This window comes from Pseudomassariella vexata, assembly GCF_002105095.1.
Source record: "Pseudomassariella vexata strain CBS 129021 chromosome Unknown BCR38scaffold_5, whole genome shotgun sequence".
NCBI classification, from domain to species: Eukaryota; Fungi; Ascomycota; class Sordariomycetes; order Amphisphaeriales; family Pseudomassariaceae; genus Pseudomassariella; species Pseudomassariella vexata.
The window spans coordinates 2,924,541-2,950,117 of record NW_024467960.1 but is presented as its reverse complement, the minus strand read 5'-3'; the positions used below and the strand labels follow the sequence as shown (position 1 = coordinate 2,950,117).

Below are 25,577 nucleotides of genomic sequence, written 5' to 3'. Positions count from 1 at the left end.
TAATGTGAGTGGGCTCAGGATATCGCGGCTGAGTAGGCATTTAAATGGATGGTATTACGTGTTGAGAATCGTAACTCTTGACTCGTGATCTGCTTTCTCGTACTACACTACGACCTACCACACCTTATTTGGCTAGTAGAAACCAGGACGAAATCAATATGGCACACATGTGGATCTAAGTGTGGCTTGCCCTAAGCCCCACAAGTGTGGCCCTAGGCCCCACAAAAGTGGAAATAAAGCCAACGCTGTTACCGCGTTACATAGAAACCTAGACTTATCATGAATCAATCCATGAATCAACAGATCTGACCACACAGCTGACTTGGCACGAATTCAATGAACTTGACATTCGTGACATGAGTCCAGTGCGATAGATCGACCAGGATACACACACATATACGGTGCCGGTAGTACTTCGGTAATATCGTAACAAAACAAGTATACGTAGTAAGTAAATTCAGTCTTTTGAGACTGTATCGCACCTAGATATTGGCGGTTTCCAGCAAAGCCCATGAGTTGGGCATTGCAGTATCGAAGTTCGGATTCGTTTATCGTCGTAAGCAATATAATATTCCCTCGTAATTACGTAGGTAATCCAACGCGTAGAGAAAGTATAGCACTGGCTGCACAGTATCCTCGTCGGAGACAACAAGATTGATACCAGTTGAACAAAATGGCAACAGAAAAGCTTTCGTGTCGTACTGCTCAATTCACTGTTTTCTGCTTGGAGCTCAGCTGTCTTTACAGCATTAAGCCGATTTCAGAAGCTGAAGTAGGTTGAAACATTCAAGTCGGTCCATGGCCATAGCGGTATGCACACGTCAAACGAATTCACTGCAAAATTTGTCTTCGATTCAAGACTCAATGACGCTGGTCTGGAATACCCTTGCATGCGCACATAAGCGTCTCAGTCATAGGCTTTCTCATCCATGGTTCTTGAACCAACAGTCACCGGGTAATATCCTGCAAAACGAGCAAAATATGCAATTGCCTAGTCCAGTTTGCATGCTGTCTCCGCCACGCCATATAGCACTGGGTATCACAATCCTTTTGGTGTCCTTTTCACACCTTATTTCTTTCCCTTCTTTCCTTTATATCAAGTCCTGCCATTCTTCCTTTCCGGAACGGGACTGCTGGGCACCGGACTGCTCGAAGGGAAGAGACTGCTCAGCTCTGATACACGCCCTTGTTTGCTCGCTCGACGCTCCTTTCTCCGCTGTTTCTTCTGTTTCTTCTTGTCTGCCTTGCTCATACCTTGGCTCCCAAGGTTTCCTAAGCTGGACACCGCCTCATTTGCCGTTGCGGTGGCTGCACTGGTAGGGCGGGCAACATGAGTCATATGTAAGCAGTAGCGTTGGACGCCCAGGCTGGGGATCGCTTTTTCCGGCGTCGCAGTGGCTGCACTAGCAGGATGGACAGATTCTGTTGATGGTTCGTGCGGCGATATCTTCAGGTTCGGTCGCTTTCGGCCCTCCTTGCTGCCACTTCCGTTGTCGTCCAGCCCCTTCTTACACTTACACTTGTGGTCAGTCACTCTAGCAGTGGCCAGTGATAGAGGCGCCAACTCAGTAGCCTTTTCCTTTTTGGTCGTTTTGGTCTTCCGTGTCTCCTGCTGCACACTAGAAGATGAAGATTGGTGGTCACCCTGGGTATTTTGTGGCCACGGTTCCGCGTTGGTAGACTGGCGGTCCTTTGCTGCCTCCACCGTCGACTCCTCATAGTCGGGCAGCCTCAGATCCTGCTTTACTTTCTTCCGAGATTCATCTGGCTTTGGCGCAACAGGTGTGGCTTTTCGCTTGAGGAAGCTCCGAGCTCTCTCCATGCTCTTCTCATCCTTAACAAGTATTGACTCCGTCGAGACCTCGATGGGATCTTTAAGAAGCGCTGGTGACGCCTTCAGCATGTAGTTGATAGCAGGGTCCTGGGATGGTCCATCCGTCATAGTAGCGTTGATTTCGCTGAATGTCTTTATTGGGAGAGCCAAATCTTCATCTCTTTGCTTCTGGGCTGAGAGTTTGGATCGCGTACTGGGGGTCTCGACCTGGGACATGGCGCGCTCGAACCTAGGCGTAACCTCCAAGTCGGTGTCAACGAAGTCATCACTGCATTGCCTGGTGGAAGGTCCGGGTGCCTTCGGTGTGCCACAGTTCGGAAGACGCGCGGCAATTCCCGAGCTGGATTCGGAGCTGCTGATGGAGACGGCTTTTGGCGAGGAGCGTGTCGAATTGAGCATAATGCCTAGTTCTTGGTTAGAAGGGGGCGTTGGCTGACATGATGCCTTTGGCGGCGTCTCCTGCGTCAACTGTCTTGTGATCAGCACCGACGTCCCATCCGAGTCATCGGAAGTAGGCACCTGGTTATTTGCCTCAACTTCGTCCTCACCCTTGGTGACCTTAATGTCGACCTCGCTCTGGCTTGCCCTATCATCGGCCTCACTTTCATGGGACGACTGGTCGTCATACCATTCAACAGGTAGGGCTCTCTTCTTCTGCTTCCACTTCGAGATCATGGGACGTGATGGTGCAACGCAGCCGGGCATGTACTTACCCTTGTCAGGGCCTTCGATGATGAGACCTTCCCAGGGACCGTCGGCCACGAAAGCACCGTCCCGAATGGCGCAGAAGTTGGCTGGATAGCGCTTCTGGCACTCCTCAAACTCTGCCGGTAAAGGGATGGCCGCACTGCGTAGCGCTGCACGCATCTCGGCCGAGAGCTCCGTATCGCTTGAATCGTCAACTAGCGAGGGGACGTCAGCTGCCGAAGGGGCCGGGTCGGGGTCGGAGCAGCCAGGCTCGGGATCGTCCATGAACACGTGACGGACTCGTTGCGAGTATGCAGGTCCAAACTCCACTGGTGGCTTACTTTCCGGCTGGGTGCGGTAATCGCGCTGGAGAGTGTTGATGGGCTTGAAACATGTCGTTGGCATAGGACGTCGTTTGGGTGTCCTAGGTCCAGAGCCAGAGCCAATACCAGCGCCAGAGCTAGAGCTTGTCACTGAACTAGATGGTTTGATCAAAGCTGTTTTAGCTTCCTGTAGGTTCACTGAGGACTGCGAACTAAGATTGGAGCGATAAACAGTTCCCTTGTGGTAAGTTGGGACGGATCCTTGTGAAGTGGAAATCATGTAAACAGGTTTGGCGGGCGCTTCAGAGGTTATCTGATCTTTGTTGACGATGTTCAGATGGCCGTTGACTTTGTGGAACGATGAGCGCTTGCCCTGAGATGTATCCGGGGCCGCGACCAAGGGGTTTGGGGGGGAGCACACATCGTCGGAGCTTTCTGGTATAGATACCTCAGGATCTGAACTTTGAGCTGTGCCCTTAGCTTTGCCCTGAACTGTGCTTCGAGAGTTGTCCTGAACTCGGGTTGTGACAAAGGGGTCTTGAAGCGAGCCAACATCGTCATCGGAGTATTCCGGCGTAGAGTCCTCTGAATCTTCGCCTGATGGGATGGTAATGATCTTAGCATGTGAAGGTATCATAGCCGGGGTTCGAGGGCTCTTTGCCGCTGTAGAAAAGAGTTTTCTGGGAGTGGCACGGACTCCTTCGGCGTCGGAAACCAAGTCGTAAGGATCGCGCTTGGCCGCCTGATTCCTGGTCACTGTGCTGCAAGTCACTGGCGTTCGTGGTACCGACTTGGAAGCCGGCTCCTTCTTGGCTGTCGTGATGTTCTTGATGACCGGCTTGGATTGGAGGTTCGAAGCCGGAGGTACCCGCGTGCTGTGTTCCCGCATTTTCTCGAGAACGGACTTCTGGCCTTGTGTTTTGGACGGAGCATTCTTGGCAGGGGTGTATACCCCAATTGCTGGCGTACCGGGCGGTGCTGTCCTGTGCCCTGGCGGTTTGGTCTTGATAGCAAAACGCATGCGCGACGGCGGAGGCTTCGGCAATTCTGGAGGCCGTTCCTCTTTCCCCTCCTCGTCCTCATCCTCACCCTGTATCTCTGGTTATTATATAGAACTTGGAACTATGAGAGCGAGAACCTATGCCTACGTCGGAAGATAATTCAATGAGCACATCCTCGGGTGTGGGCTTAGACTTGGGTCTGGACTGGCTCTTAGGCGTGACTTTGACCTGGCTCTTGGATGTGACCTGGGGTGTCCAAGTCACCTTGGGCTCAGGGTCGGGAACGAATTCCCCCTCGTCATCGCTTGGCTGGCAACCCTGCCTCTTCTGCTTTGTGGGCTTCTTGGCCTGGCTTGAAGAAGCTTGCGAAGGAGTAGGTTTGGAAAAGCCGGCTCCTGTGCTAGGTTGAGAAGGTGGAGGTCTCGCCAAAACGAGCTTTAAAGGGCGCTGGGTACGCACCAGTTCGACCTGTTTCTGCAAGTCCAACGCGCGGTACTCGTGATCGAAGACGAGGTCAACCTCCGCAGTCTCGATGTGCTCGGGCGAAGTTTGGAAGTATCTGGTGATAGCAGCACTGGCCAAGTCGCCGTACGTGGCGCCGTATTTCAGGCTGAGGCGAAAATCGGCGACGGGCTTAGACTTTCTGTTGTGCAAGACTGTATACGGAAAGAGCAGCACGTCGGCGGCGACGCGCTCTCCCTTCTGGACTGGCATAGCGGTGATGCTGCGACGAGTTGCTCAGGAACGTTGGACTATTAATGAACATTAAATTGGGCCGGACCGTAAGGAAGACATGAAACCGTTCTGAACGCAGTGAGAGTGACAAGACACCATAGGTGCGACGGTTGCGATGGGAGCTGCGCTGGTCGGGACGAGCGTTGCCCAGACGGCTGGCGTGATGAATAAAGGAAGGTCCACCGTCCAAAGCTGTGGGCGCAATGCATCTGGGAGCTGCATCTACCAGAAGTTTGGGGAAGAACAAGAAACCGAATAACAGGAAGGCAGCTTGGGTGCGCGCACCCGTGAGACGTTGGTGAGAACGACATGACGACCCCACCACCCAGCGCGTTCCGTGACCTCTATCAAATTTCCACCACTGCAAAGCTTGAACGACTCAGCGAGCTAAACTTACCCTACTTGGAAGGAAGTGGAAATCGCGTCGATGAAGCAGCTACCTACCACGAAGCACGCAGTACCCTGAATTCGTACAGCCTACGCTAAGTTTACTGCACGTTCGCTCTCGTACACCTAGGATGGTACCCTGGCTTTGGAAATTTTGATTCACTCATCGCCAACCTGCACAAGTTACCTTTATCTATGCCGAGGCACGTCCAGGCTGCGTTTGAAGAATTGCTGATTGCTCAGAAGTATGCCAAGATACGATATATCTGTTTGCGCATTGTTAGCAGGGGAGCCAAGTGGACAATGGCAAACGGACGAAAAGAAGAAACAAATAAATGAGACGGCCCCTGTCCAATTGCTCTATCCGACATGACATGCTGAACATGCTTTTTTCCATGTTCTATGCCGTCAGACTTGAGAAACGCGTTACCGTTCCGTCCGTTACATGCTCAGAAACCTCATTTGACTTCTCTGCCAATGCCACCACCGTGAAGAATGATCTCTCACGCAATTTCCAACTTCTCTACCTTGCTCCCTATTCCCTACTACTACAATTATGGCCCGATGCCGTATGCAAGGGCTACCCGGCAACTAATGCACAAACTAGGTTCGGGTAGGTATGGGATAGTCTCAACGCCCATGTAGGCCATCCACCCATATACACCCTGTCGGGTAAGCACTGAATTCATAATTCCGATGTGACAGCTCAGAGCTTCAAAGATGTAAGCGAAGCACAAACGACATGCAATTGACTAGGTTGCTGGAATTAAACAACGTCAAACCTTCACCAGGCTTCCTATCAACGTCGTTGATGTTTTGATCTTGCAGTTTCTCGCACTGTCTCTCGTAATTGGTACCGTGCCTGAACTCATCTCTCGTGAAAAGCGCCATCTATCTGCTGAGGCGCATACGACGCAACGGCCTCCTTACGACAGCCTCTGCATTGGCTCTACCTGCGGGTTGAGCCATTCGCCATCATGGAAAATCTGGAGGATACGCCGATATGTGGTGCTGGTTACTGCATCATGAATTTTGAAACCTCGAAGGAGCAACGACGCTGCTTGGCGCATTCGATTAATTACTGACAATTACTCCTGTACCCGTTTCCCGCGTTCTTGTTTCCATGCCTGCCCAGCTGATAGCCGTCCCCGAAATGGTAACTCCCCAATCTTCAACCCAGCAAGGCTTCAATCAAAAGGGACTCGCTCGATCGCACGGGTCCGGTCCTCTCCCTGACTCCCCTGAACTACCACTTAGAGACAACTCTTAGTGGCAGAGGCTATGTGCTGTGGCGTCAGTCCTCGAAGCTCTGAAGAAATCGCTCCTCGTTGTTGAAAGGTGATGGCATGGACGTGGATGTGATTTTGGCGGAAGTAAAACATCATGTCTTGTAGAAGACTCTTCGGCCGACAAGCGCTCCGTTGAATGGACATAGGAGCTCTTAAACCTTCCGTAGAGCCGATGGGTAGACGTCAACATCACCATAGGTTCGAGCGGTTAAGGTGTTGAGAAGGGAAGGATCATCAGCTTTGCGAAAGGCCCACCACTTTGCCTGCACCGGGCCTTTCGCCGTTAGCCAAGAGAGCCACACGAGCCACGGGCACCGCTTCCCCAGCACGGTCGAGATGGAATGGTACACTTACTCCATCTCGCCGCTGTTTAGCTTGACGTTACGGCTGAGGTCCATGCAAAGCACCATCATCTTGTCTCGAAGCTGGTTCTTCGTGAAATTTTGGGGCTCTGCTCGAGCCTCGACCAAATCAGTGGAAGTCTCGGGCAACTTGTCCTCAAGCCGCTTGATCCAGTCTTCGCTCTCGCACAGAGTCTCCATCTGGTTGAGGGCTGCCATCATGCGTCTCTAACTGCGTGGGAGGTTTGTATGCATGGGTTCGATCTACACAGTCCTTGTTCCTCCTATATTATCCACGAAAATGGCCTTCCAAGCCTCTCGATAGTGCTCCTGAGACTGCCCGTGAGGTTTATTTGAAAGAAACGTGGTCCCGCTTCCATGGGCGACGGAAGGCTACCTGAATACCGTGCCGCTGTGGGGCGGCATACGGAATTCTTTGGCTGGCATCTTTGACTCGTTATTCTCATACTTGGACCGCTTCCAGAGACAACCGGTGGCTACTGGGATTATTCGAGTTGCACATTGGCACCCTGGAGCTTGAAGGTGCCTTGGAAGTTGAAGGGTTGCTAACGTGAGATGACACGGAAATTTATAAAGACTTACAAGATTCCCATGCCACACCACCACCAAGCATACGGCACATTACGCAACTGGTCCATCATCGATTATCACCATGGTGACCCCTGTGGTTTCCGACCCTTGTCCTTCGGGCGTTGTCGAGGTTGTCTCTGATTGCAATAAGTGTCGACTATCATTTTCCAAAAGACTTCTCAAGGTACGGCCATCCTTGGCACAATTTTGCGAAGACTTGCTGGCTTTTACGGAGGAAAAAACCGTAAACAGTGTACGGAGATCCATCTTGTCGTACATTCATCTTTTACGAGCAAAAATATCCAAGAGGAATACAAGCCTCACTATACCGGCAAGAGAAGTTCTCGACTCCTCGAAGTCGGTTTGGCGATTTCATTCCACGTCCTGTTTTCCTTCCTTCTCCAGACCCTTTAATTTCAGCTCACCTCCCTCCCCTGAGAATGCCTCCCCCGAAAATGATGAAGGCTTGGTCGTGTGTACCCGTCCTCATGTGAGACGGGGACGGAGACGGAGAAAGAGTCATCAGCGGAGTTGGCCTCGAGCTCCCGAGGGTGCCTGCGCCGAAGCTCATGCTTGTCGATGGCGGTACAGACGTCACCAGTGACCTGGCTCTGCGCCATCTATTCGGTGCCATCCAGAACGAAGAGACTGAAGAGGAAGTCCACCACTACCTTGCCTTCTATCGATCTGCCGGGACCAATTTGGTCGACAAGATCAACCGTTGCGTCGTAGGCTTTCCCGCCTTCTTCTCCATAGTCGCCACTCATAACGCTAATCTGGTCTGGATCTGGGCCAATACGGCGGAGATGTCAACACGAAGTATGGACAGTCAAAATTGCCTCTGTTGGCATTCTCCATCTCCATTCGGAGTTCATTCATCTACGACACTAGACCAACGGTGGACACGCTCGATCGGTCGGCGGGGAAGGCTAAATTGAAGATTTGAAAGGGCTATTCCTTCTGCTCTACTCTGTCGCACTCAGTCTATGTCCAGGAGCTGGGGGCTTGCCATATCATCAACAAGATGGATGGCCGGGTCAAATTTCCGCTCGGTATCTTTGTAATTTGGACGAGATCACGAAAACTCAATTCATGGCAAGAGGAAGTACGTCGTCGATTTCAATGCAGATCAAGAGGTTGAGGTGACGTAGGTTCCGTCGCCGAACGAGGTCGATGGTTCTCGGGCCAATAAACGACGCGCAGGCGGAATGACAAGTGTGTGACTGTTTTGATTTGACTCAACCACCTTAACTCTCGAACATTTCAGACAAAGATCCAATGTACCCTTATACCACCTGTACTCTTGCACGTTTTCCTTACTACTGCGCGAGATTGCTACATAGTAATCACGAAGTGACACATTGCAGCACCTGCACATGACCCGTGGAAAGCTCTATTACATCCCTGATAGTTTCCTCGTAGGATACTGACGGACAAGGTGCGAAAGGAACCTTGGGGATTGAAGTGCGCGCTAAAACACTATGGACTGGCCTATATTGAGTTCCAATCAAAATTATTGTTGCACCTTGTTTGGAAGGAGCATTGTGGTTCAAATTGGGCCATCATAGCAGACAAGTTATCCGACCAAGATTCTATCGCTTTCCGTCTCCCTCGTCTCAGCCCCAGTCAGCCCCAGCTGTTTTATTATTCCCAAGGCCTGGTGCAATAGGATCAAGATGCGCTCCCCAGACGTCACCGTCATCATCTTGTCCCTGGCCGTGCCTTTGACCCTGGCTTCGTCCCCCTTGAATGAAAAGCATGCCTTCACCCTTCACCAGGTCCGCAACCCCAAACACATAAAAAGCGGCGCCCGCGCTCTAGCCCACGCCTATCGCAAATACGGCGTCCCTATCCCTGAAGCCCTCGCCAACGCCGTCGATGTAGCATCCCTCCCCGCAAAACGGGATGTTATTGCGGGCAGCCTAGTAGCTTCCCCTGAGCAGTATGACTCAGAGTATTTGGTCCCGTTCCTCATCGGCACGCCGTCGCAGAACTTCACCCTGAACATCGACACGGGGTCAGCCGACCTCTGGGTCTTCAGCAACCAGCTGTCGACGACTGAATCGGCGGGCCACAACGTGTATAATCCGGGTGCCAGCACCACGTCGCGGCAGCTGACGGGCTACAACTGGTCGGTGCAGTACGGCGACTGCGGCAGTGGCATCCTCAGTCAAAACTGTAACAGTGCTTCTGGCGACGTATATAACGACGTGGTGAATTTGGCTGGTATCTCGTACGATCAGCAGGCCGTAGAAACGGCCAGCCAACTTTCAGACGACTTTGTCGAGGATACGAGCAGTGATGGGCTCGTCGGGTTGGCCTTCGGCTCGTTGAATTCGGTGCAGCCGAACAAACAACGGACCTTTTTCGAAAATGTTAAATCCTCGCTGGCTAGTCCGATATTTGCGGCTGATCTGAAGAGTAACACGAGTAAGTTATATCATCCTATCTCCCTGGTTTTAGACCCTGAACGAAAAAAAAAGGTAACCAAAGCAAATCCAGCCGGCACTTACGACTTTGGCTACATCGACACGTCCAAATTCAGCGGGCCCATGACATACACCGCTGTCGACACCAGCAACGGATTCTGGGAATTCACCGCGTCGGGCTACTCCATCGGCGATGATGAGTCAAACGACCATATTACCGGCATAGTCGACACGGGGACCTCGCTCCTGCTACTCGACCAGAGTATTGTCCAGTCGTACTATGAACAAGTCTCAGGGGCGTATAACTCGAACACGTACGGCGGATATACCTTCGACTGTGACGTCAACCTGCCCGACTTTACCTTCAAGATTGCTAGTACAGGCGAAGCTGATGCGAGCATTGTGGTTCCTGCAAGGCACATCAACTACGCCCCCGTGTCGGAGGGCTCGTCGACGTGCTTCGGGGGTGTGCAGTCCAACTCGGGCATTGGCTTCACCATTTTTGGGGACGTGGCGCTGAAGGCGGCCTATGTCGTCTTCGATGGGTCGAACGCGCCGCGCTTAGGATTTGCTTCTAAGCCGACTTAGTGTTGATCTTCTACCGTGGCTCCTCGGGAGCTCATGTCAGCACATAGTATTCTTTCACCCTAACTATCTCGGAGATTTCCCTTCAAGTGACTTGAAAGCTTGTTACAAATAAGATATCGAACCGGGTATGTGGAATGTAGGGGTGGTTTAATGTCTGAGGATGGTATCTATGATACCTCTGAATCGCAACATCGTCCAGTCACCGAGTTTTTACAGCACTGTAACTCAAAAAACCAACCCATCACGCTCGGGGGCTTTTTTTCGGGAGATGACCGCTTCCAATGCTCGAAACCGTACAACATTATATCTTCACAGCGAATGCTGTGATGAGAATACCTATAGATTATCAAGCGATGCTACGCACGCACCCCTTCCCGGCATATCCGGGGTAACTCCACTTTGAATTTCCGTCGCTTCGGCAATTCGAGCCATGCCGGCATTCGCGAATGAATCCGTCGTTTTGGAGGGTTGTTGCCGTTGCTTATTGGCACTTACTTTCGTGCACGAGACAGGCAACATTCCACACAATTTCACCATATATTCTCGGGTTCGTTCCGGGCTCTTGCCATTGGCAATCAGCTAAATATCTATTCATTTATAGACTCCGCTGTGCCGCTTTGGGACCAACGCCGTATGCCTCCCCATTTCCCCGCATGTGCCGCACCTAATCATGCCGTGTGTTCACCCTTCAAGTCTACAGGTGAGCAAGCTTATAAAGTATTTTTCTACATAAATAGACAGTACTGCCGTACGAATTCGTCTGCGGTGGGGCAATGGACGAACCGCCTGAATGTTTCCTGACGCTTCTGACGCTTGCCTGATATGCATGTCGGGGCATCACTCATGCATTGCCTACATCGTTGCTTCAAAGACGGATTTGCCGATGCTACATATGGGACACGAGAATCAAACAGGAACCCAAGTCGAGGCTATCGCAATAAAATTTGCTCTATCGTCAGTCTATGCCTCTACCTTCTAAATCTTCGTGTTCTTTATCAGACCGCAGTAAGCTGACGGGCGGGAAGCCATTCTAGTATATACATGTCCATGAACCTGCACCTGATCCACCATTCAACCCAAACCGATACTCATACCTTGGGGGGAGCAAGCTTCAGAGGTTCCGTGCCAATGCCGTTCGCATTTCGGAAGAATAGCACGCCCTTGCCCTCTCCCTCAGCCCCCTCGCTAGGCTCGACCCATTGGCACATGCGCGCCGATCGCCACAGGGCCTTGATGAATCCGATGGAACCATCCCTGGTATCCGAGCGGTAGTGGCGGCCCATGACCTTCTTGATGGCATCCGAGGCCTCGTCGGCGTTGTAGAATGGGATCGTGGACACGTAGTGGTGCAGGACGTGCGTCTCGATGATGCCGTGTAGCAACTGGCGGCCGATGAAACCAAACTCGCGATCAATAGTGGCGGCGGCACCGCGGACGTAGTTCCACGACTCGGGCTCGTAATGCGGCAGGGTCGGGTCGGTGTGCTGTAGGAAAGTGATGGCAACTGGATAAAACGTCAATCATTGTTACACGACGGAACGTCATAGTATGTGGCACAACTTACCCAGCCAGTGGTTGACCCACAGGTACGGCAGGAAGTACCAGACGAGCATGTTGCTGAAGCCGAAAGACTTGGTCAAGAAGAACAAGGCCGTGGCCGTCAGGCCGACGCCCAAGTCACTCAACAAGATCAGCTTGGCGTCCTTGGCTTCGTACAGGGGACTAGAGGGATTGAAGTGGTTGACACCGCGGAAGAGGCCGTTGGTCTTGCCCTTGCCGCGGCCCTCGCGCTGCTTTTCGTGGTAGTTGTGGCCCGTGATGTTGCCAGTAAGGTAGTAAGGCCAGCCGATCAGCTGCTGTCCAATGAGGTGAATCAACGTGGCAATGGGTGTCTCCTCACCGAGCTCGTTGAGCTCGTGAGCTAGCCTGCCGATGCGGCTGGCGCGTTCCTCTCGCGTCTTAGGCACGAACACCATGTCGCGGTGCATGTTGCCCGTCGCCTTGTGGTGCTTACCGTGCGAGATCTTCCAGCTGAAGTAAGGCACCAACAGAGACGAGTGCAGGACCCAGCCGACCGTGTCGTTCAAAACTTTGGAGGGGCTGAAGGCCTGGTGGCCACATTCGTGTGCCAGCACCCACATACCGGTGCCGAAGAGACCCTGCAGGACCGTATACAGGCCCCAGAGGGCACCGCGAGCAGTGGTCGAAGGCACGTTCTCGGGCGTTAGGTACGTGTGGAACAGGTAGAAGGTGGTGGCCAGGCAGGCGATATCACGGAAGACATAGTACAACCCTTTGGCCGCCGAACGCTCAAAGCAGTGCTTGGGAATGGCGTCGTGGATGTCCTTGATGGTATAGTCGGGCACGACAAACTCGTTGCCGTACGTGTCGATGAGCTTGCCGTGCGACGACGACGCCTTTTCGCCCATGGACGACATGGACGAGAGCGAGGTAGAAGAGGCAGAATGCCTGGGCGAGTCGATGGGGGACCCCATCCTGGTCGAGGGCGAAGAGTCCGAGTCGACCGTCGTCGAAGTCATGGTGCGGCGGAAGGCAGGGTTCTGTCGCGGTGCGGTTGCCGTTGTTGAAGGCATGATGATGTTGTTGCTGCTGCTGCTGCTGCTGCTGGCAACTTCCAGGATTGTGGGGGAAGAATGTCTTGTCGGTTGCGTCTCAGACGAGAAAGATGTCGAACGCCGATTAAGTGTATGACGACTGTGGATGCGTGGACAGTGGCCTGTGTGCAGGATGAGGAACTGGTATGGGATAAGAAGGACAGTTGTCGCAAGTTTGGAAGTCGACGATTTGTTGGGACAAGTATGGAACTTGGCGTGCAAGCCTGGGCGGGATGCAGGAAACTCCTCAAGTGCAGTTTGAGCCAACAAGCCCACTGGACCACCGGACACGAAGATGAACAGAACCGAAGAGGTTGTCAAGAGTTGAAGAGGGGAAGAAAAGGCAGGAAAAACCAGGAGTGCTGAGGTTGAGTGCCGTCTTTCCTTTTATCGAGGAAAACTTTAGATGTTGAATGTTTGACCCGCCCTCGTTTTATGCGAAGACACTATGGAGTACGTACTTTGCAGTGGTACAGAGCAGGAGCCAGCTTCAATCAATGGCAAGATGAAAAGCAGCTGCGCCCGCCAAGCAAAAATCGAGACACCGCCATAAGCAATGCAACAGTTGCGGCGATCACCCCCGAGATGCGACAAGACATCTGGGGCAGGCCGGGGCCAGATGGCAAAAGCGAAGAATTCCCTTGTGAAAATGCTTGAAAATGACCCGTGTGCCCCTCGATAAGTCCACTCCAGGCTGGATTGGGCAAGTTTCGAGTGGTGTTCGATAGGGTTTGGCTGTCTTGTCAGGGATCGCCAGGGATTACTTAGCCAATGAAGGGTGGGTACGTACTAAGTACAGCGCACTGCTTGAAAACGCCTTGCTACTCCCGGCTCCGAGTTTCTTCCAGCAAACTCCACCTTCCCGAGGATGAAGCAAGTCAAAGTTCAAAATTGGTTGACTGCATGTGTCAGACCTAGGTTTTGCTTCGTCTTTTCTTCCTGCTTTCGAGGTCACACCGCCTAAAGTCTGAGCCAACCTTTCCACCGGTCACTTAACTTCATAGCCAACCCCACATGCAACGGCCCAGTCCGTCACCACGAACATCTTGAACATCACCTGCACCTTTTCCATATCTGATGGCGCCAAACTTGCCTCTCGGTGAGCTGACGGTGTCTCTGACAAGCGTCACCTGGCACCTAGATTGACAGACATTCTTGGCGTGTCAATCTGAGAAGCACCTAACTTGAGATTATTAACGTTATCTCATGTGAAAGCATTACCTCGGCAGAACTTGATTCGACATGGCCTCTCTCGGGAGGAACATGCAATATGCCCCTCGGTCCCTTCGTACACGTCTAGTCCTCATTGATTGGAACGGTTGCGTATGCTGGTGGACCTTATATAGTTGGACATCTACTTCGTCATCTGCAGAGCAATATTGAACGTTTTCGAACCGCATTCAGCGAACGGAACCGCTCGAGCCAATTGTACCTTATTCAGAACGCTCTGTTCATCTGATTGTCGCGGATCATAGGATGGATGTCCTGAAATGTGTTTCCAGACATTCGACGAAGTCAATTACCCCTCCTCGCACCTCCCACAGTCCCGCCGTCTTATCGTGCGGTAATCAAACGCGTGGGGTTGGATTCCAGTTCAATGTCCATCGCTAGCCCGCCACCGATCGCCAAGTGCAAATTCAACGGAACACTGCATCGAATGATTGTTTGTCATTAAGAGACGAGCTGTCTCTCTTCATCCGTCTAGTTTACAGCAGCATTTCAGAGATTTGCCACTCCATCAATAACAACCTGAAAAAAAAAATTTACATCAAAATACAATCGACGTCAGAGCCTCAAGCTTCCTCAAAGCGCCAACGATCTGAACCCCTGAAATCTTGAACCGTGGCATGCAGGGTCCAGGGTCGAGATTATCCCAAATCCTAGTCACCAACACGGCGACTTCAGGGGTTCTCCGCCTTTTCAAATTTTCTGTTGGGGACGTTGTCAATTGTTGGGTTGGGCTGATCCCGGCTGATCCCTGCTGATGTAGCATGTGCCAATCGCCTGGGGGGGCAATTCCCACATGTGGCAACCCGACAAGTGTCGCTAACGAGATCTCACAAAGCGACATCTGGAATTGATTTGATTGGTCAGTTTCATCATCTACACTACACCGACGGACCAATCTCAAATCATCGATCTACTGCAATGTCTTCGTTGTCCTTGGTCAGGTCTACCATGGTTTCTCGCAGTGCAACGCACAACTGGTGCTGCATGATCTTGAATTCGAAAGTCCAATTGCCTCATTGAGTATTACCCGTCGACCACAGCACTGTTCGCAATTCCCAATGGACCTCGTGCAAGCCCAATAAAGCCTTGGGCCGCTCCACTTTTCCATGCATGCATCTCACTTGCCATCATTTTGTACTACACTACAGACTACGAGGAGCCTTCTGACGTGTTCGTGCTCAATATGCCGCGTTGTACTCTGTACAACATTCGATTTCAGCGTAGGAAAGCCAAATTCCGCGAAAAATTCAACTTGCGCCTTACTCAACAGCCGCTAGGTAGCGATAGTTTCAACCGCCTGCCAGTCACATACAGATGCTGAGGTCATCCAGTACTTTTGTGTATCAAGCTTCATGGCCGCCTAGTATCAATCAGCCTTGCACGTCGTACTGCTAGACCAAATACAACTCCTCTCCCAAACAATTCAACATCCACTTGCTATTTGCATGTCATACATAGTCGATGAGTCTCAAACAGCTGAAGTTAATCAGAGACATATTCATATTCGTCGACACTCTTTTAAAGAAGTTAAGCACCCTACATGTTGGGTTTCAACGTGGTTAATATATCCCTAGAAGCACTACTCGTGCTACACCCCACTTATTACACCGAGTTAGCTAGGACACTGAATTAGCTAATTTCTCAATTAATTCGTCTTCAACCCACTAAATCTTTACTAAGTTAACTTCCTTTTTTCGGTCGTAACAGATTCATAAATATAGGACGCCGTGCGAGATAAATAAACGAGCCCCCTAAGGAAAGTTTCGAGTAAGTTACGTGTAAATTCGGCGTCCTACGCGAGACCTTATAATACCGCGTCTAGCAAGCCGTTCCTATTCAACTACGAGGAGTGCTTCAAAATTTACTTACTAGTCTAAAGAAAAGGCACTCTATAATTACATTAACCGGCTTAATAGGATTAATTGCACGGTTCGCGTCGAGTTTGTGACTAACGCTATAAACACCATCCTAAGTCAGAGGATTCAGGTTTCATTAAATCTACTACTACCTACAGTTAGTACTAAACAGACTATACGCTTCCTAAAGCGCTATAGTTACTTCTACGCCTACTAGAAGAAGCTTTGTTCTAACCGTCAGTCTACTAAAAATACAGGTATAATACGAGAGTATTTCGGACGGCTTGAGTAACTCCTCAACATGCATTGTGGTGATTGCGATAACATGTAACTTGCAAAGTTGTCGTTGTAATTTATGAATAAAGATTTGTAGACCGTCAAACCCCTCCTGAATGGACTGAGTTCACATCGACCAAAAGTTAGCAGTGTGCATTCCGCGACTTCGGCCTGACATCATGTAGAGATGCTGCCGGCCCATCCTGTGAGTGAAGATGAAAACGGGATCAAATGTTGCCGTTCACGACAGACTTCTACTAAGTGATGGCGGACACAACCAAGTAAGTAAAAATACTCGTATGCGTGCGTGGTCGAGTCTCGCACTGTTGTTGGTCTTCCGGGGAAAATTCTCGCACGGGGTCGACTTATAAAAGAATGGGGTGAGTGGGAGGGCATTGCACAGGTCCCCTCGGCTGTCCCCTCGGCTGTCCCCTCGGCTGTCACTGAGCTAAATATGTTGCTCGTGGTTCTGTCCGTTATTTCTACCTTCGTCTAGATGTTCCGAGTAGTTTTATCAAATTCTGAGATTGTTGTTCAATGGTAAGTCTTCATGGCCATCATCTATTGTCAGATAGGGCACCTGGTTCCTAGGTTCAGAAATAATATGGCACTAGAGAAGACTATTGTCACTTAAAGTTCAGAAGGCGAAAGGAACCCCTCTTCTCAAAAGTAACACCAAAGTTACCGACATGTTCTAAAGCATCTATAAAAGGCAGAGCAACGGGAGTTCGCGAGAACAGAAGTGTCAGAGCCACAAGTGTCATCCGAGGCGGGCCGGCTTCCACCAGGAAGGAAGTCGTTTGTGGCGGCTAGAGAGCCGCTTGTGGCGAATGAGAGCTGTTGAAGCCGTTTGCAGCGGATAGGGAATCGCTTGGTTGCAGATAAAGAGCCGCTATCCAAGATGTTGGCCGAAGTCGGAGGAACACAGACATGCGGAAGCAAACATCCAGAATCCAACAGAGAACCTCGGCTGGCTATAAGTAAGGAGTCGAGACGGAGGAAGATAGAGAGGGGAGAGATCAATAAACGACTGTGGACACCCCTACCTGCCATCACCAAGTGACCACCAGTGAACACCAGGTGACCACCAGGGGGACACGCCTATTTCTCCCCTTCACTCTGTACTATCGCCTTCGGTCCAGGCCGTACCCTGACAAGAAGACAGACAGACAAGAACACACCTCATTTATATACAATCTTACGCACTGCTGACTACTCGATTGGACACACGTGATATTCGACATCTATTGGTGCATGGCTAGTTAGACGGTGATAAGGATGTAGCTACCCCGGTGTCCATCAATGAGTGCTGAGATCTACCGACATCAATTAATTTGTTTACCATCACTGCCAGGTTCCCTGCCACTATCGGTGGCGCCAGCAATGAGAAGATAATCCAGAAGTTGTGCGTAAAATCTATTTATATGCGGCCCCATCCAGGAGCATACTTTCATCTTTATAATTCGTCGAACGTGGACAGTATAGTACTTACTGAATCAGCATGTATCACAACGGGAGAGAGGGGCTGAGCTCCCAAAATGTAAATTTATCCATTCCTCACTGTTGTCGCGGAAACACAAGCACAGACTAGAGTAGAGTATGTATTCACATGTAGAGCACATCAAATTCTATCTTCATCGTACCATCTCGTTCAAACTCCACTTGAATTATTAAACGATCCGTTGCCTTGCGCGACCAAATATGATCCTCACATCATGTGTGCTACGCACCGACCGCCTCACCTCTACATTAGATCGGCTCATCCCTCGGCTCAATCAAAATCTCATTCACAGCCACATGCTCGGGCTGGCGCAGCGCATAGGCAATCGCCTCGGCGACATCTTCGGGATCCAGTACTCGCGCCCCTGAAGGCTCGCCAAATTTCTTGATGGCCTCGGCATCGGTCGACATGCCCAGCAGCTCCGTCGCCGTGTTACCAGGTTGTATGCTGGTGACGCGCAGCCCGGTGCCGGCCGTCTCGAGACGCAGGCTCTGCAGTGTCGCTTCGACGAAAAACTTGCTGGCCGAGTAGACGCCCAGCCCCGGGAAGACCTTGCGGCCGGCGTCTGATGAAATGGATACAATGTGGCCCTTGCCGCGGGAGAGCATCGACGGGACGGTCGAGGAGAGGCAGTGCAGCAGACCTTTACAGTTCACATCGACCGTGCGCTCCCATTCGTCCGTCTGCACGTTGGCCATCATGGTGAAGTACATGACACCAGCACAGCTGACGAGGATATCAATGGGGCCGAGCTGTTCCGTGGTTTCCCGCATCAGCGCTTCCACTTGGGTCTTGTCTGTGACATCGGTCTTCTGGACGATGATCTTGCCGGTGTTACCAGCAAGCCTGGCCTTGAGTGTTTCTAGCGGCTTAGTACGGCGTGCGGCGAGGGCAACATGGGCTCCATCTCTGGCCAGTGCAGTGGCAACGGCAGCTCCGATACCAGAAGACGCACCCGTCACGACAGCGACGCGACCAGCCAGGGGTCCCATTTCTTTTCGGACGGCGTTTTTGACCGTTTGATCCCGTCGTGGCGGTCGTGGGAGCCAACCTCTGGCGTAGAAATCACGAGTGTAAGTTTGAAACAGCTTGCTGTCGATCTTGGGGCGTTCAAGTCCGTACTGGCTGAGAATGGGTTGAGTAGCACCATCCTTGAGAACTGACACTGCCTTCAAGAAATCGACAGTCGGCATGCCGCGACGAAGGATACCGGCAGTAAACGAGTCGTCGCCCGCTTTGCTGGCACCCCTCTTCTGATTCCATAGCGCAACCCAATCGTTCCAGCCAAGCCGCTCTGTCGGATACCCAAGCTCCGTGAGGGTATCGAGCAGAGATGAGGCACTTACTGGGCTTGGATCGCCAAGGTGGTAGACAAGTTGGTCTCCATCGACATGGTTGGACAGCGTCGTGATGGCTTTGCTGACGAAGTCGACCGGTGTCATCTCGGCAAGCCAACCGTCAATATCAGGGGCAGTTCCGAGGTGGATCGACTCGACGAACAAGGCCGTAAGAAGATCATATGTGTTGGTCGAACCTAGGACACTGTGGCCACTAATTGTGCCAGGACGATGTATCTTGACCGGCATACCTCGGCGACTGGCTTCTCGTACGAGCTGTTCGGCAACCCATTTGGTTTGTCCATAGCCGTCAACCAACTTCTCCGGCACATCTTCAACGTCAATGACGGCATCTTCCGTCCATCCATCGGTCGAAGGAGGCAGCACGCCATTGGTGGAAATATGGTGAACTGTGGCGCCGCTGTGGGATGCCAGGCGTAGGATCTCCCTCGTGCCGCCAACATTGGCGCTGCGCATGGCGGCGTAAGGATAGCTGTGGTCATTAGCATCAGTATGTCAAGAATGCACGGATGCGGAGACCCGTGACAGAGAGGGTGTCACTTACACAAGGTTGACCGTTGCGCCGCAGTGGATAATGACTTGAACCCGCGACGCCAGCTCCTCAAAAGTGCCTTCTGATAGACCCAGGTGTTTCCGACCAAGATTTCCGGGAAGGATTTCTACGCGGTCCAGAATCGAGTCGTGCCAAATTCCCAGGTCTAGCAGATTCTTACGCAGCCGGGCCATCCCTTCAGGGCGAGCGTCCCCCGAAGGGTGGGCGAAACGCACGAGACACACCACATTGGCTGACGTGCTTTCCAGGATCGAAGTCAGTAGGAAGGCGCCAAGGTACCCAGTCACACCGGTCAAGAAGATTGTGTCGGCTCCGCTGAGAGCACACATTGAGATGCCCCTAGGTTGAATATCGTCTGGCAGAGCCGAGTCGGCGCGCAGAAAAGCCGGAAGGTCTGCTTGCACTGCAGCGACATGTCCATCACGAGCAGAACGTACCACCTCAAGGTGGCCCTCGAGGGTAGGGTTCCCGGCCAGACGAGCTAGTGGGACAGGAAAGCCGAAGCCCTCGGTCAGTCGCCGTGCCAAGTCCGCGAGTGCCAAAGAGTGTCCGCCCAGGTCAAAGAAATCGTGCTCCTGTGTCACGGAGCGAACCGACAAGTTCAACGACGCGGCCCATATCTTGGCAATCTGCTCAACCTTGATTGATGTGTCCTTCTCCTTCTGTTTTTTTACACCGTTGGTTTTCCTCAATAACATCATAGGGTCGGGCAGCGCCTTCAAATCTACTTTGCCTGAGACTTCGTGAGTAGGCAGCTCATCCATTTGAATCCACAGAGCCGGTATCATATAGTGGGCGAGGTGGTCTGCCAACGCTCGCCGCGCTACCGGACTGTAACCCGAGTCCTCAACGGACAATACGGTACGACCAGCAGGCTCATTATCACGCACGAAGTATGCCACTAGTTGTCGTTCTAGGCCATCCCCATGAGCAACAACGGCACAGTGCTGTACTGACAGATGCTTCACCACCGTATTCTCAACAGCGCCTGGTTGGATGCTGTATCCCCGAAGCTTGATCATGGCTCCGACACGACCAGTAATCTCCAGCAGGCCCGATGGGAGGATACGGGCTGTATCGCCGGTCCTATACATGCGCGCACCTGATGTCTGATCAAAGGCGTCTGGCAGGAACGCTTTGGATGTGGTATCTGGAAGATTCAGATAACCACGTGCCAAAAGACTGCCACCCACAACCAACTCTCCACTGACTCCAGGTTGAACCTTTCGACCATCCTCGCCGAGGATGTAAGTGTGATTTGGATCCATCGGGGGTCCGACGGGGCATACTGTGGCTTCGGCACTGATCATCTCCTGACAATCGCCGCACGCGATTTCGTGGGTCTCACTGGCACTGTAGCAATTGAGTAAACGAGTCTTGGGAAGTGCCTTCAGTGTCCGCTGAACCAGATCCGTAGTGACGACCTCGCCATTGAGCCAAAGGGTTCGGAGATCTGGTAGGCGGCTGTCCAGTTTCGAGTGTCGGGAGAGAATTGTAGTGAGTAGGGTTGGAGTCATGAGAGTCTCAGTGATGCGTCGATTCGCGAGCAGGTCCACGAGAGCCAGGGGGTCGTAGCTTGCCTCGTCTGGTACGGCAACAACGGTGGCACCCCGCAGTAGGGGGCGCAGGATTTCCCAGATGAAGAAGACGTTGCATGCCACCCGATCACCCGGTCGGAGATCACTCAGACGAAACCGTAGATCGTATGAAAGCACGGGAGCTCGATGAGGGTTGGCAATGCCTTTTGGCTTTCCAGTGGTGCCACTGGAGTACGACACGAAGGCGAGCCGGTCGAGATCATCGTCTGCCGGTAACGGTAAAGACTCCTTGGCGGTGCTATTTCTCGGTGCCGCGCCATTGGTATTCGCCTCAGGTTCGTCAAGTATGATGAGGGGGGCCTCCGACTTGAGTTGTCCAGCATGGGCCCTGTGTGTGATCACGACAGTGGGCCGCGCATCCTCGATGACATCGGCTAACAACCCCGGGGGATAGGCAAGTTCGAGGACGAGGAAAGCCCCACCCGCACGCAAAGCCGCAAGACACGCGATCATGTAGTCTGCACTGCGGCCCAGCAGCACCCCGACAAGCTTGTCACGGCCGACGCCATAATGTCGAAGTCGGTCAGCCAGAGCACTTGTCTCACGTTCCAGGTCGGCATAAGTCAACGTCTTGCTGTCGTCCTCTAAGGCGACCAGGTCAGGCGTGGCTCGGACTTGGTCGTGGAAGAGTGCTGATAAGTCTTTGTTAATATCGATCACGGGCATCTTGGATCTTGGATCTTGGATCTTGGATTGAAGGTGGGTCGTGTGATGCGAAGTGGGGGGGTTGAGAGAAGTACTGGCTCTCTGCCTCTCTCGGACGGAGAAGTTGGATGAATGGACGTTTTCCTATGGTTCCTCAGCAGACTAGCAGTCAAGATTGCAAGATTGTTCCAATCCGTGGCGATATCCCGCGTAATTGGCAGACCGTACAAAGCCTCGGCCACGATTGTGATACGTAATAGCTGATCAAAACCGGTCAGAACCACCGCCTACCGACGTCGAGATGAGTGGACAATGGATCAATGGCCTCTCTGAACAGCGGGGTTTCTGCCCTGGCCGTCAGAGTCCAAATCTGTATCACTTGGAAAGTCGGCGGTGTGAATTTCCTCGTGGAGCTACTGCAGGGTCAGCTCGGCTTGTCTGCGTATCGACTCTTCGGGTGTATTCAGGTAACGCTAGCGATACCACGAAGAAAGAGCCACCACCACTTCGACCATGAGTCGTCGAGTTGAATCGTCACTGTCTGTTGAGATGGGACGTGACGTCAGGGTCTGGTCAGGGGCAGTGTTCAGATGGAGTTGAACAAATGAATATCTTCAGTCTCAACCTTATCCCCGCCCGGATCTCAGCTCAATACTCTCCACGGCTTCAGACCAATCCGATTGTTCACCCACTATTTGGGTACGTTCAATTTCTCGCAGGCTTGGTGGATTCCAACAGCGGAGACGAAAAGAGAGTTGGTTTTTAGGGCAGCCTGTGGGAAGCCACGAGCGGTCTGGGCTGGCTGGCTCGCGGAACTCGCCGGTGAACAGCTTACCGAGAACCGGAGCCAGCTTCTGAAGATGCCATGCCAGCATTGGCCGTAAGGCGGCCGCGTTACCGGATTTGGCATGGTTGTAGGACCTCGGGAGTCTGGGAAGTCAAAGCCATGATTTCAAGACAAGATGGGAAGGAAAATTTTGAGTGTTGGGGGCAAAAGACGGGATGGAAGACAAATGATTCCGGAATCTGTCATCCGCGCAAACCTAGATCTGGGATCGAGGTCGTTACAGGAAGCCCACGGGACATCCCACAGCGAGTTGAGTGCAAGTTGAAAAAAAGACCCCAGACCCCGCTACCAATTGGAGGCGCGGGGCCCATGCGGGGCAATTAGATGGCACACGCCCTGAAAATTGTCATCCCAGTTGGCATGTTGTTGGTTGGTCACCAACACCAAAATGAGTCTGGATTATTCATGATTCTCATCTTCAGGTTTTCAATGTCTCCATTATATCTTGTCTACATCAAGGTCAAACCCGTAAACCTGTCTAAAGTATGGATGCCTAAAGCCTATGTACCTGATCTCCACTAGTGTGACCTGTCAACGCCAAACAAACCGCTAGCACTTGCACACAAGCACTCGAAGATCCTTTGCCAACACCCATTCCGTCTGCGCACATATCCCCATCGCGAAGTCCGTTTCGCCCATCTTGACATAACTCTACTTGTCATACCAGTCTCCTGCCACGAAAGGTGGCTTGCTGGGGTCCGCGAGCTCATTGAGAACCGAGGCTGATGCTGATGAGTACGTGGTTGTAATGTAGGTTTCCAGGTCGACGGGTGGGACGAGTGACCGAAGGCTTTATGAAGGTCTTCGCGCCAATGGCCGCTATAGCTGAAGCGTCCGATGCGAGGGCCCTTGTCGATCTGTGTGGGGTTTGCTACTGGTGCGGCTTCTTAGGGAACAAGTATGGCAGCATCTTTCAACGATGAGCCATCTTCCATGGTGATAGGAGCGACCATCCTGACTATTTGGTAGTTAAGAATAAAACATGGGTTGTGGTGCTGTCGTATTGAGCAGACCTATATTTGAGCGCGGTGGGGGATCGACTGACGGTCGTTAGTCTGGAGGTTGTGTACAATGCAGCTGCGAGATGTCGACCCAAACTGACTCGATGACTCTAATCAAATTCAACTCTTCAGACGAATTGCTCTCTGTTTTCTCTGACGCAGGGTCACGATATATATCGAATGGCGCTACACCAGCCTTCGCTTCCCATGACCCATTGCTCTGGACAGGCATTCTTAGATCGGAGTTTACATCTAGAGAAGCATTGTGTATTTTTCGCAACATATATAGTAATTTGTCGCCTCTGGTCACAGCATGGTCGCGATGCATACTGTCTGAAAGTTTGAGGATTGGATGGATTCAATTCCACGTGCAACTTTGTAACGTCGAGTATCCATTTATATTACTCTTAATTGTGTGATCGGTCATATTGAATCATGAGATGCAATGAATACTTAGCAATTTAGCAATAGACACTTGGACACCTGGAGAATATCATTACCCGCTTTCACCCCTTTACTTCTGCGTATCACCCACCGAGCAAGAACCAACTCTCTACCTTATCACTAGAAAACCACCTAATCCATCCTCCTCGATCAACCCAGCCACCAGCCTCTCAACCAGCGAGGTGACCTGGTGATTAGGATGGCTCATATAGTCCTTTAACTCATCCCGAGTTGCGCCCAAGACGACGCGCTCCACGAGGGTCGACTTGTCAGATACGACCTGGATCCGAATCACGAGGAGTTCATCATTGGGCTAGTTGGAAACGGCATCAGGATACATATGGAAGCACAATATATGGCACACGGGGAGAATCGGGAAGAAAATGAAAACTACGGCGTAGAAGATGTCGAGCGTGGTGAACAGGGGTTCCAACAGGCGGTACCAGAACGTGTGTCGCTGGGCTTGTTGCCAGCGTATGGCTTGCGGAGCTGGCTTGCTTCGGCTTGATCGTGGTTGCAGTGATGATGGAGTGGTGATGAAGAAGAGGAGGAGAAGGAGGAGGAGGGAATGATGTTTGTCTGTTCCGAGCTCGCTTTCGATTCCTTAGTGGGAGAGGCTGGACTCTCTGGCTTAGGGTGGTGCAAGGCCTCCTTCTCCTTATCGGTTTGATCGGTGCTATAGCTGACACTTCTCTCATTTTCCTCCTGGGTAGCGAATTATTCCCAGCAAACCTCGATGCCCGCCGCGGAGATCTCTTCGTAGCTCGTATAATACAGGAGGCTGCAGCCGATGTGAGAACTATTTGTGAACTTGTCCTTGTCGAAGTCATGGCCCACGGCCTTTGTGAAGACTGTCTCGATACCTTGCAGGTGCTCAGGTGGAGTCCACACGAAACTTCGGAATCTGCTCTCTTTCTCCCGGCGCTGGGCGGCATCCAGAGCCACGAGGGCGCCTTATTGGCAAGGAAAGGCAAAATGAAGCAAAATTCATCGCAACCCAGGATGCCAGTGACCATGGGCATGGTAGACAGACCCACCGTAGGGGTAAGCGGAAGCGGCCGGTTAGCGATATACGGGATAACGAGGTATCCAACAGTAGTAACGGCGCGGAGGAGGTACGAAGTAGCCCTCCCATACTGAGTGCTATAAGATTTCTCATGTAATATAGGGCTAGGCGGACGTAACGCCTTAGAACCCGCTACCGAGGGGGTATAGCAGTACGACAGCGAGCGAAGGTGGTAGTTAATAAGGAAGAGAACACGCTATATTTTTAGCTATAGCGGTCTAACCTAACGTAGCGAATTTGACCGTTTTTGTTCAAAGTCTATACTTGATTACGGGTAAACAATATGGTTGTAGCAAATATCCTAATGTTAACGGCTCATACATTCGTTAATACATAGTTGAAAAATCAAGCCACACGAACCCCTGTGCCCTAAGTTAATTTA

General features: G+C 51.8%; 4 protein-coding genes across 4 annotated transcripts; 1 reads left to right on the top strand and 3 right to left on the bottom strand.

Moving 5' to 3' along the window:
• Window positions 1-1,055: 1,055 nt before the first annotated feature.
• Window positions 1,056-2,302, bottom strand: BCR38DRAFT_430851 (uncharacterized protein). Its single transcript, XM_040860064.1, has one exon. The coding sequence runs from the start codon at window positions 2,231-2,233 to the stop codon at window positions 1,097-1,099; it is 1,137 nt and encodes a 378-aa protein (XP_040717581.1). The 5' UTR covers window positions 2,234-2,302; the 3' UTR covers window positions 1,056-1,096.
• Window positions 2,303-8,642: 6,340 nt separating this feature from the next.
• BCR38DRAFT_430849 (microbial aspartic proteinase) lies at window positions 8,643-10,533 on the top strand. The gene is made up of 2 exons (XM_040860063.1): window positions 8,643-9,602; window positions 9,702-10,533. The coding sequence occupies exons 1-2, from the start codon at window positions 8,865-8,867 to the stop codon at window positions 10,203-10,205; spliced, it is 1,242 nt and encodes a 413-aa protein (XP_040717580.1). The 5' UTR covers window positions 8,643-8,864; the 3' UTR covers window positions 10,206-10,533.
• A 760-nt stretch (window positions 10,534-11,293) lies between these two features.
• BCR38DRAFT_338747 (fatty acid desaturase-domain-containing protein) lies at window positions 11,294-12,745 on the bottom strand (the record flags this gene model as incomplete). Its single annotated transcript, XM_040855641.1, has 2 exons — window positions 11,294-11,709; window positions 11,770-12,745. The coding sequence occupies 2 exons, from the start codon at window positions 12,743-12,745 to the stop codon at window positions 11,294-11,296; spliced, it is 1,392 nt and encodes a 463-aa protein (XP_040717579.1).
• Window positions 12,746-17,931: 5,186 nt separating this feature from the next.
• Window positions 17,932-21,858, bottom strand: BCR38DRAFT_340152 (AMP-binding enzyme; the record flags this gene model as incomplete). Its single annotated transcript, XM_040855758.1, has 2 exons — window positions 17,932-19,513; window positions 19,586-21,858. The coding sequence occupies 2 exons, from the start codon at window positions 21,856-21,858 to the stop codon at window positions 17,932-17,934; spliced, it is 3,855 nt and encodes a 1,284-aa protein (XP_040717578.1).
• Window positions 21,859-25,577: the final 3,719 nt, after the last annotated feature.